Genomic DNA, 12,275 nt, shown 5'->3' with positions numbered 1-12,275 from the left:
TTATGTTACATGAGCAAAATTGTCCAATGGGTTTCCCCCGGGCTGTGCCCGGTTTCCTCCCACCATAATGCTGGCGGCCGTCTTAAAAGTGAAATATTCTTGAGTATGGTGTAAAACTCCAATCAAATAAATAAATAAAAAGTGTCCGGCATCTATTTTCAGGCTTGACAAAACCAGTATTTGAGGCATGGTGTCGTCATTCCCTCTCAGTATCTGTCTCATCACTTTACTTTGGATGTTGTTTTCAGAATTTCAGTATCCTCTACATAAAGATGGGTTATCCTCGGATGGAAATAGAGGAGCAGGCTGAGAAGGCAGCCATCCTCATCAGCTGCCTGGAGAGTAAACCTCAGCCTCAACAGGACAGGTACGGGCACCATACAGGACAAAAATGTCTGCCTTCCAAAACCTCTAGCAATTGAAGAAAAGGCATTTCAGTTCTGGCCCGTAGAAAGTTTGACATATCCCATTTAATAGCATTAACTAAGCAGTCAAATTTGTGATCAAAAGATCATTGACTACTAAGTTCAGTCATTGACATGGACAAGAAAATAGTTCATGTATTCACCATGTCCTTCTTAGCACATGTATTCACCATGGTCCTTGTCAGCACATGTATTCACCATGGTCCTTCTCAGCACATGCATTCACCATGGTCCTTGTCAGCACATGTATTCACCCTGGTCCTTCTCAGCACATGCATTCACCATGGTCCTTGTCAGCACATGCATTCACCATGGTCCTTCTCAGCACATGCATTCACCATGGTCCTTGTCAGCACATGCATTCACCATGGTCCTTCTCAGCACATGCATTCACCATGGTCCTGGTCAGCACATGTATTCACATGTAAAGCTACAAGAAAAATACAGTTGAACTCAAAAGATTTGGCCACTACTGGGACAGGAGTCGATTAAACCTGAAGCTAAACCCACTGTAGTCATAACGGTGTCAGACACAACGCAGGATGTCTTTATTGAGACAATTTTCCTGATACCCATGATGTTGACATATGCACGATAACTGGCCCTCCTCCAAGGCTGTCCTCTCAACATCCCTGACTTGTACACAACCCAGGATGTCTTTATTGAGACAATTTTCCTGATACCCATGATGTTGACATATGCACGATAACTGGCCCTCCTCCAAGGCTGTCCTCTCAACATCCCTGACTTGTACACAACACAGAATGTCTTTATTGAGACAATTTTCCTGATACCCACGATGTTGACATATGCACGATAACTGGCCCTCCTCCAAGGCTGTCCTCTCAACATTCCTGACTTGTACACAACCCAGGATGTCTTTATTGAGACAATTTTCCTGATACCCACGATGTTGACATATGCACGATAACTGGCCCTCCTCCAAGGCTGTCCTCTCAACATCCCTGACTTGTACACAACCCAGGATGTCTTTACTGGGACAATTTGCCTGATACCCATGATGTTGACATATGCACGATAACTGGCCCTCCTCCAAGGCTGTCCTCTCAACATCCCTGACTTGTACACAACACAGAATGTCCAATTCAGTCCAATTCCGTCAGTAACATGTACCGGTAGTTGTCATCGCAAATGGGTATGAATTTAGAATCAGTCGTGGAATAGAATGATTATTTGAAGCGGACAGAAGGAAAGAATAGTAAATATTAAATCTGATATACACACGAAATGTGTCTGAAAAGTCAGAATCTGAAGTCTGGCAAGAGGTCAGTGTCATAAATCAGAACTTCAAAGTCATCCACTGAGAGTTCACGGCTCTGTCTTCCGTGTATCTAGAATCCATCTTGAAAATGACATCGTTTTGATATGAATTCCCGGGTTATTTAGGCCAGCTTGACTTTGGTTGGCCATCTATCTTTATAATTAAAACAAGTAGCTAAATCTGGACACTAATCTTTTAAAGGCCATTTGGATTCCATCAATATAGCATATAAGTCTGTCTACACATCACACCTATCTTAAGTATCGTGGTAAGGTTGCTGTTTTACCATGGTTTCTACCATCCATAAAATGAATGTCATTTTATAAGTCAAAGTTATACTGGGTTTCCTAGATGCTGATTGTTTCCTTAAAAATTATCTTCAGTGCTCATAGCTCTGTTACATTAAATATTCACCATGTGGATGTCTTTTAAAAGTTGTCTTCAGGTTTCAGGACATGTAAACATTGTACTTTGCAAATTTTCATTCAGTAGTACATCTTTATGCAGTTCATAAACAACAGTGTTGAAATTCTCTACGCATTGTTTTGTTTCTGCAGTTTGTTACAGTTGTTACTACCTGTTCTGGGCCATATCAAACTGCCTGAAAATGTGGAGAAAAGAAAAGCTATGTTTAGTTTTTCTGATAAGCCACAAGCATCAAAGCTTCTCCTGGAGTTTCTACTTGATGTTCTACTTTTCCCATATAGGTATGTGGCTTGTACAAGGTTTTGAACACCCTCTGCCCATTCACTCTGTCAACCCTTGAGACAAAATAACAGGGTCTTCACTGGCAAGTGGTATAAGGTGCTATGTTTGACACCAACTTTTTTGTGAAATCTGTGGTATTGAGACATCCAGCTTTTAATGGCTTTTCCCATGGTCACCAGGCTTTATGTGCCTTCTCTCCTTTGACATTCCTCTATCTGTCTGACATCAGGACAACAAAACCAAGCGAACACATTAAGGACATATTCCGTAGTTAGAATTTACCCATCATTATGGTGGTAGTCACTTTGGGAGTAACATTATCCATGATAGTGTTTTGGTTATGTGCTAGATACTGTATCAGGTTCGTTGAATAACTGCATTTCACAAAAAAAGCTGAATAAGTGGCTCAGTAAGAAACAAGGCTAGCACCATAAACTTTACCAACTGTGGCTTCTTGTGAAAGTCTTCCAATAACTACACATTCATTTTTAAACAGTTATGTCCGATGCTGTGAATGAAAGATGATACTATCCTAAGCAAAGTTTAAGAAGCCTCCTTTGCCCAACTTCATGTAGCAAACTGAGATTTGAGCAAGAGATAAAAGCTTTATTGTGTCTTGTATAGTGGTTGATGTAATAATGTAATAATGCTTGACCATAGTTAACTGTTTGTCCTCAGCTCAAACTCAAGTCTGTTGAGAGAGGTCATGACCTGTAAAAGGAAAGAAAAAAAAAGACTATTTCTGATTCCTGTGAACATTTCGTTTCAGTGTTCCCCCATCTTCAGCAACTCCAGCTGCACCGCCTCAGCCTGAACAGGAAGGTGGTCCACCTACTGCAGGAACAGCTCCCCCTGCAGCTGGTGGAGTTCCCCCTACTGGAGCAGTGCCCCCTTCAGGTTCAGCATCCACTCCCACTGTCCCAGGTGGACTGAGTGAGTATGCATACAAACGCGTAATTGGAGACGGTCCTTTGTCACCAGAGAGCTTGGAGAAGGCCAAGATGGGAATCCTGCGATTTCTCGGCGGGGACGTGTTCCCAGAGCAGGATGTGATCTGCCATTTTGTGGTGGGGGCCTCTGACACTCGTCACAGGTAGGTCTTACTGATCTGTCTGTGGTCTGCTTGATCTGGGTAACATTTTACTTTCAAACTTTTGGTTGCAAACTAAGAAGGTGTGAAAATTATATTAAAAAATAATGACATGCCAAGTGATATTACAGATTCGAACATACCTCCAAAAACTTTAACACCAGAGGCCAAGGTGAGCGAAGTGTGCTCAAATGGATAATCAAAACACATTTGACATCCTTGTCGTGGATGCAGGGATGGTTCCATTTCGCTAATAAAATAGAGGTGCTGGGCTGTGCTGTCAGAACGTCTGTTTTCTTCAAAATTTGACAGATCACGTTTTCCGAGGACAAAGGCAAAATGAATTTACACGTTATTGGTCATGCAGCTAAGTTTAGAGGTGAGAGATTTACCAGTACTGACATCATGTGGCCAATAATCTCTTATCGTGTGTAGGAGATATAAAGAGCTGAGATCAAACAACTAGCATCTAGGGACTACATCTGGACAAGTGCAACATGGGCACCCGCCATGTGTTTTTTTAAGGTCCTCTTTCGTAAGCAGCAGATTGCAAGTGTTACATGCAAGCGATGGGAGTGAACAGCTTGTGCACGATGATGGCAAACATCTCCCGTGATGCAGGACTCAGTTGGCGGTACACAAAACACTATCTCCGCTCCACTGCAGCCCCTGTTCTGAGCAGTGCTGGTGTTGGAATACATGGAATGATGTCTGGAACTGGCCACTGGAACAAATCCAGCCTGAGGAGTTACATACTTGTTCGAATTTAGAGCTCAAACTGACATGGAGAGGTGCTGGCGGGAAATGTGCATTTATTGGTCAATAACTGTCACGTGTCTCGCTCTGATTGGATGATTCATTTCCCACCCATTCCATTGGCATGGACTTGCCCAAAATCATAACAAAACAATCTAGATCGTTGCATATTCACAAAAAGAAGAGATCGGTTGTTTTTGGTGTTATTTTTCTCCCTAAATGCTCCATTATTTCATAATAGTATGTTAGTATATAAGTAAAACGTAGTTTGCCACACAGGAGGCCTCCAGCCTCTTGTTCTCAGACAGGGGACAACTCCCATCTACTGTTCATTATCTGGGTTATTTGATCATGGCAAACTGTGCTTTATTTCTTAAATAATGGCCTGCAAAATGACATTACAGGTTAATGACATCCAGAAATGACATTACAGGTTAATGACATCCAGAAATGACATTACAAGTTAATGACATCCAGAAATCATGTCAAAGCATAATGACGTCCAAGCATGACATTAAAGGTTACAGTTGACTTTTGTGACTTGTGAAAACAACAATATTTTGACAAGGACTGTACTGTATGATGTGTGATTTTTCTTTTCAGTGTGGCAACATTTTCAGACATGGAGTTGAAGAGGATTGCTGGGTAAGTGCATACATGTATGTGTGTACACAGATACATATACATCTAACACACAGAGGCCTTACGTGGTTGAGTGGTTGGCGTGTTAGCACAGCACAGTAACTGATGAGCCTCTCTCCAGTGCAGTGGCTGTGAGTTCAAATAGCACTCATGATGGCTTCCCTTCCAGTTGTATGTGGGAAGATGTGCAAGCAACCTGCAGATGGGTTTCTCCTGAGCTCTGCCCAATTTGTTCGAACTGAAATACTGGTTGGCTAGAAAGTGAAATATGTTTGAGTATGGCGAAAACATCAATCAAAAAAAGACAGAAAGAAATCTAACAGAACGATGTCCACTAAGCGTTCGAGGAACCATGCAGTTTAATTTTATCAAAAGGACATAGGTGGAATTGTATTTATATTGACTGAATGTTAATCTAGAACATGTAAGCCTGTATGGATGTTCAGTTAAGAAATAATGTTTCATACTCTGGGTGTCTAGTGGCAGATTCATAGTCAGTAAGGTGAACGAGCTTATTATTTTACTTTGAAGGTGTAGCCTGAAACTTAAAATTTTTAAAGCACGTCCACTTTATTGACTATAAAACTGCCCTCTAGACCCCCATAGCAGGAAACAATATATTAATTCTATAACCCTCCCCAAAACATTTAAAGTGTGTTATCTTCTAAATAAGCATGGAAAACTATAGTCTTGTAAATACTTCACATCCATACAACGTCATGATGTCGCAAAAGCTTTCGCCAAGGATGGAATGAAATTAACAACGTCGCCAGATATTGTTTTGGTACATCTGGTGTGTGATTCCCGTCATTTATTTGTGTCGGAGAAAACAACATTCTGTTTTATAGTAGACTCTTCCGTTCTGTTTACGTCATCGGACTTTGATCGTCTTCCTTATATGTAATACAAAAATGGTCAAGGGTTATAGAAGTTTGGATCTGTCTTGTAGGTTGTTTCACCTTACCATCTTGGACAGATGAGCCAATATTGCTGTAGGTGAAAAATCTGAGTACAGACATACCCCAATTCTTTGTTGCAAGAAAAACCATTAAACACTGTTTCACTTTACTTTTTGGATGATACTCCATTAGGAGATTAATATGTGACTGCTGGCTTTGCTGACAATCCAGAATATTACAACATCGGTCTAATAAAGCAGATTTAATTGAACAGAAATTAAACTTTTATATGGGATTTCTTTCACAGGAGTGCTGACTGGAATGATCCTGTGATAGTTAAGAAGCTCTTTGACCTGTTTCTTGGAACTATTCTCTTAAAGGGACAGGTAATCTAAAATATTAACTTACATACAACTGCAAGTATAAATGCTGAAACTTTGAATTACCTGTAAAGTAAATTGTGCAGTACTTGAGTCTGTTGTGATAAGTTTCATTGGGTTTTGATAGTTATTCATGTAGGATTTGTTTACAAGGATCAAGGCATCTGACTTATTACTTCGTTTTTATTGACTAGCAGTTATGATTATAATATTATAGATTTTATCTGTGTCATTTATTCATCATTCTGTCTCCTTAGGGGCCTCCGTGGCTCAGTTGGTTAGCGCACTAGCGCAGCGTAATGACCCAGGAGTCTCTCACCAATGCGTTCGCTGTGAGTTCAAGTCCAGCTCATGCTGGCTTCCTCTCTGGTCGTACGTGGGACGGTTTTCCAGCAACCTTCAGATGGTCGTGGGTTTCCCCCGAGCTCTGCCCGGTTTCCACCCATCATAATGCTGGCCACCATCGTATAAGTGAAATATTCTTGAGTACGGCGTAAAACACCAATCAAATAAATAAATAAATTCTTTCTCCTTGTGTAAATTTGCTTGTCGATGTAATTTGTTTTCGCTTTTTCACTTGCGTGCTTCAGAAATCAAACACAAACAAAGCTCACATCAGGACCAGTGTTAGCACCCGAGTTAAGCTGAAGATCTTCCCCCAAATCCTCAAGTCCCGTGAGGCTGCCAACACTTTCCCCCAGGCTGTTCAGGTAAGCCAGATGCTGTGTTATCACCAGAGTTTATAATAAGCTGAAGATCTTCCCCCAAATCCTCAAGTCCCGTGAGGCTGCCAACACTTTCCCCCAGGCTGTTCAGGTAAGTCAGATACTGTGTTAACACCTGAGTTTATAATAAGCTGAAGATCTTCCCCCAAATCCTCAAGTCCCGCGAGGCTGCCAACATTTTCCCCCAGGCTGTTCAGGTAAGTCAGATACTGTGTTAACACCTGAGTTTATAATAAGCTGAAGATCTTCCCCCAAATCCTTGAGTCTGGTGATGCTGTCAACAGTTTCCCCCAGGCTGTTCAGGTAAGTCAGATGCATTGTTAACACCTGAGTTTATAATAAGCTGAAGATCTTCCCCCAAATCCCCAAGTCCCGCGAGGCTACCAACACATTACCCCAGGCTGTTCAGGTAAGTCAGATGCATTGTTAACACCTGAGTTTATAATAAGCTGAAGATCTTCCCCCAAATCCTCAAGTCCCGCGAGGCTGCCAACATTTTCCCCCAGGCTGTTCAGGTAAGCCAGATGCTGTGTTAACACCTGAGTTTATAATAAGCTGAAGATCTTCCCCCAAATCCTTGAGTCTGGTGATGCTGTCAACAGTTTCCCCCAGGCTGTTCAGGTAAGTCAGATGCATTGTTAACACCTGAGTTTATAATAAGCTGAAGATCTTCCCCCAAATCCTCAAGTCCCGCGAGGCTACCAACACATTACCCCAGGCTGTTCAGGTATGTCAGATGCAGTGTTAACACCTGAGTTTATAATAAGCTGAAGATCTTCCCCCAAATCCTCAAGTCCATTGAGGCTGCCAGCACTTTCCCCCAGTCTGTTCAGGTAAGTCAGATACTGTGTTAACACCTGAGTTTATAATAAGCTGAAGATCTTCCCCCAAATCCTCGAGTCTGGTGAGGCTGCCAACAGTTTCCCCCAGGCTGTTCAGGTAAGCCAGATGCAGTGTTAACACCTGAGTTTATAATAAGCTGAAGATCTTCCCCCAAATCCTTGAGTCTGGTGAGGCTGCCAACAGTTTCCCCCAGGCTGTTCAGGTAAGCCAGATGCAGTGTTAACATCTGAGTTTATAATAAGCTGAAGATCTTCCCCCAAATCCTCAAGTCTTGTGAGGTTGCCTGTACTTTCTCTCAGGCTCTCCCTCCCTAACATTTGATCATACATGTGAGTTAAGCTGGAGCCGTCTTCAACATCCCCTCCAAGACGTGGTTTAGTCACAGATTTGTAGATTCCCCCACCCTCAGTGTAGAGAGCTGTAGACAATAAAATGGCCAAAAATACTATTAGTACTGTTTACTCAGTCTAACATTTGTTGAAGACCACTTGTCTTCCACCAATATGGAGTTGGTACATGTATGTCATGCGGCAAAGTTCTTCATGATTAACTTGCCAAAGGTCGGTGGGCACTCTGGCCCATCGGTATACCCCCTGCACTCCGGTTTATTCTGCCCATGAAAAACCTGAGTGCCATCATGTGTAAGTTAGAAATTCTTTGTTACTGCATTAAAAATGACAAACATCAACCCTTTCCTCATCCTCAGGTCCACATGTCCCACAAAGCAGCGAACATGTTTCCTCCAGGCAGTCAGTTCATGAGTTAAGCTGAAGGCCTCCCTCTAACTCTTGCCCAACCCCCCCCCCCACCCCCACCCCCCATCCTGGCTTTGGACAGAGAATTAGTAAATCCCCTGCTCTCACTGTTCATCGACGTCTTGATGACAGAAAGTGGTTGACAATTCTCATGTGGCTATGTACGCTATCTGACATTCATTGCAGGCCATTTGTCTTCCCCGAATTGGGTGGGCGTATCTGAAAGCTGGTCAGTAAACTTACCAAAGGTCAGTCATTTATCCATACTCTGGTTTTCTCCACCAATAGCACTGACTGTCATCATATGATGGAAAAATTGAGCATGGTGTTTACAAGATGTATTCTGTTTCCAGGCGGTGTTTGAGTGTATGTATGGAGCTAATACCCACCAGAAGCTGAAGAAATATGCTGTACAGTTTGTTCATCACATGTGCCTCTAGTAAGTCTGTCTGTCTTTTGGTTATATGCTGGAAGTATGCATGTATGCATTGCATATTATTATGGCTGCTAACATTTCAGATATTGGTAAATTTAAGTCTTATTTGGAATCTCATTTGTTCTGGGTTTATCACAATATGGCTGAAATATTGCTAACTTGGCGTTAAGCCATAATCATTCATTCATTCATTCTGGGTTTATTTCTGATCAATTTGTATGACTGTCAGTTCATCAGAAAACTATAAGCCAGAGTTAAAAATCCCCTCTTTAATCCCCTCTTATATTTTCTCAAAATTAATATGCTTTTATCAAATGAGTTTCAGTCTTTTATTCGGTTGCTAACAATATGCCATGGGTCATGCTGTTTTTTTCTGTCCATATATGATAAAAGGGTTTTGTCTTTAATATGAAGTTAACATTTTCGTGATAAGACTACAGACTACAGAAAACCACAGACTATTTTGATGTATACACCTACATACATATCACCTGTTGTTGTAGTTGTACAGATGAAAACTTGGGAGCCATTGGTCAGGTGTTGATATCTGGCATGTTAAACCTCATACGTGATAACAAGGAGGTACGTGTGCACTTCTGCCTTCCTTGTTACGGTATTGGGCCAACTGTAATTCTTCAGCCTTTTCACTTACTTGTAAAATGTTTATTCGAGCATATTTTGAAGGCCTCATTCTGTGTTCACCAATAAAATTAAACTTTTTGTGAAGCCAATCCAACCAATGTTGTTTAGTCTCCAAAATCAAATTAAAAATGTGCATTAATTGCACTGAAAGTTACTCTTTCATGTGTGATAAGGTTGAAGAATTAGGGTAAATATGGTCTATTAAAACATTAATTGAATTCAAAAGGGAATGCTTCACTTCAACAAGTATGTATATTTTTTCCATTTTTCTCTTCTAGAAAAGGTCACACAATAACATTTCTGACAGTTTTATAAGTGTGAAGTGTTTGAATTACTTTGACCTCCAAAGAATAAATTCAGTTTTACCACTGCATCGTCTAGTGGATGAAATGTTACTAAATAGTCTCTCTTGAGAATTTTGTACCGACAAATAAAGGAAATCTTCTGGAAGGGAGGTACAGAACATTGTGGTATTGAAATTTCATATCCTGAGATGACAGTTTATGTTTAATTTTCAGGATGCAAAGTTAAGGAACCTAGCTTATGTGGCTGTGGGGAAGTTAGGAAAACGTTTGCCCTCTCTAGTGTCCAATGACGTAGGGCTGGCACAGAGGTTTTTTGATGCTATATCCACAGTATGTATAAAGAGACCCGATTGTCTGGAGTAAACCATCGACCTTCACCAGGTATCTGACAAACCTCCTGACTTACAGCCGCAGCCAGAACAATGTAGTAGGACTCATATACGTGTCCGAGTTGGTCAGTGGCCTGATAGTCACAGCAAGCTGTAGCTTGAACAATCTGAGACAGTGAGGTCCCCACACAATGAGCCAGTGAGGTTCCCCATACATTGAGTCAATGAGGTTGCCCATGCACTGAGCTAGTGAGGTTGCCCATACTCTGAGCCAGTGAGGTTGCCCATACACTGAACCAGTGAGGTTGCCCATACACTGAGCTAGTGAGGTTGCCCATACACTTAGCCAGTGAGGTTGCCCATACACTGAGCCAGTGAGGTTGCCCGTACTCTGAGCCAATGAGGTTCCCCATACACTTAGCCAGTGAGGCTGCCCATACACTGAACCAGTGAGGTTGCCCATACACTGAGCCAGTGAGGTTGCCCATGCACAGAACCAGTGAGGATGCCCATACACTTAGCCAGTGAAGTTGCCCATACACAGAACCAGTGAGGCTGCCCATACACTGAGCCAGTGAGGTTGCCCATACTCTGTGACAATGAGGTTGCCCATACACAGAACCAGTGAGGTTGCCCATACACTGAGCCAGTGAGGTTGCCCATACTCTGAGACAATGAGATTGCCCATACACTGAGCCAGTGACGTTGCCCATACACTGAGCCAGTGAGGTTGCCCATACACATAGATGTGTCAGGAGGTGTGTCAGGTTTCTGGCAAAGGTGCTGAGGTTTGCACTTTCTACTTCTACTTCATTTTTTTGTTCATCCATATACCTGATCACCATGCTATAAAGTGAAGTTCTGTGGAGTAAAATATGTATAAAAAAACCAAAACAAAAAAGAAAATATAAATGTTCAAAATAAAGAATTCCTGGCATTGATTTTAGATCATGATTACACTGATGGGGTATAATGGGGTACCTTGTGTTCTGTAGGAGGACAGTGAGACGCGACTTGGTGTACAGGAGGCCCTCTCCATCCTGTCCTCTGCCTTTAGGAACATGGACAACACCAATAAGATGCTCATGGAAGCTCTTATTATACAAAACTTTGAAAAGGTGATTGCGATTTGTGAGCAGTGCTCAGTTTGATTGCTGTGGTTTATTATGTGTTTATGGTGCCTTCAGTTTAAGCATGTTCTCACCATGACCTGGCTGCAGTATTGAGAAATGGCATTCAGCAATAATCGTTCAGTTTATTCTCAATTCAATTCTTTCATTCTAGTATATGTAGATCAGTTTTTTCATTTTTCATGATGAGCTGCTTGGGGCCTACCAAGTTTGTCCTGAACAAGGAGAAATAGCTTGGCTTCTCAGCCGTGTAGACCACTTTTCTCTCCATTTTTTTCAGGAGTATGAGTGTTCATTTGTATAATGTATTTCTAGCCACTTAAGGATGATGGATTTACAGATGTATGTGTATCTAAGCAACATTTATTTGTCTAAGCTATGGAAAAAATAGGCATCTTGGCTAATGGGAAAGACTATGCCTTATGGTTTTGTGCTTTGACTCCTGCATAGACATCTACTGATTTTCTGAGAGGTGTAAAATCTGTTGATTTTTTTTAAGTATATGTTTTTATTTAATTTTTGACTTTGAGAAAAAAGTTTTTATTTCTGGGAGAAATAACAAGAATACTACATGTAGTAGTTTATAAGTGACATGTACATGTTAGAAGCAGTTTTGAAGTACAGTGAGTATACTAGATGCTTAGCAGACTGACAATTCCATTATATAACATACATGTACGTCTTTCTTTCACAGGAGAGTTACATATCATGTCCTATGTATTAGTTTTCTGCTTTCAAAGTATGATTTAATGACAGAAGCTAACATGTATTTTGGTGGTTTGTGTCCCCACCTCCAGGATGAGCCTCAGGCACGGATCATGGCGGTCAAATACTCCCAGATGGTGTTCCCCCCAGACCATGTGTCTTCACGCTACCTCCTGCTTCTGGCCTGTGGGGACGTGTGAGTACATGAGGCACCTGTTGAGAT

At 41.5% G+C, this 12,275-nt stretch overlaps 1 protein-coding gene across 1 annotated transcript in view; it reads left to right on the top strand.

The window, feature by feature from the left end:
• The window catches only part of LOC135469830 (proteasome adapter and scaffold protein ECM29-like), a 52,322-nt gene that overhangs the window by 4,094 nt on the left and 35,953 nt on the right, over window positions 1-12,275 (top strand). The window contains exons 4-14 of the mRNA XM_064748439.1: window positions 249-367; window positions 2,265-2,414; window positions 3,185-3,508; window positions 4,865-4,906; window positions 6,110-6,188; window positions 6,773-6,892; window positions 8,859-8,944; window positions 9,445-9,523; window positions 10,102-10,218; window positions 11,213-11,335; window positions 12,145-12,248. Of these exons, the coding sequence (XP_064604509.1) occupies window positions 249-367; window positions 2,265-2,414; window positions 3,185-3,508; window positions 4,865-4,906; window positions 6,110-6,188; window positions 6,773-6,892; window positions 8,859-8,944; window positions 9,445-9,523; window positions 10,102-10,218; window positions 11,213-11,335; window positions 12,145-12,248 (1,343 nt within the window). The remainder of the gene's footprint in view (window positions 1-248; window positions 368-2,264; window positions 2,415-3,184; window positions 3,509-4,864; window positions 4,907-6,109; window positions 6,189-6,772; window positions 6,893-8,858; window positions 8,945-9,444; window positions 9,524-10,101; window positions 10,219-11,212; window positions 11,336-12,144; window positions 12,249-12,275) is intronic.

The sequence above is a fragment of the Liolophura sinensis genome, chromosome 7 (genome assembly GCF_032854445.1).
Source record: "Liolophura sinensis isolate JHLJ2023 chromosome 7, CUHK_Ljap_v2, whole genome shotgun sequence".
Classification (NCBI taxonomy): Eukaryota; Metazoa; Mollusca; class Polyplacophora; order Chitonida; family Chitonidae; genus Liolophura; species Liolophura sinensis.
This window is presented reverse-complemented; position numbering and strand designations above follow the sequence as displayed.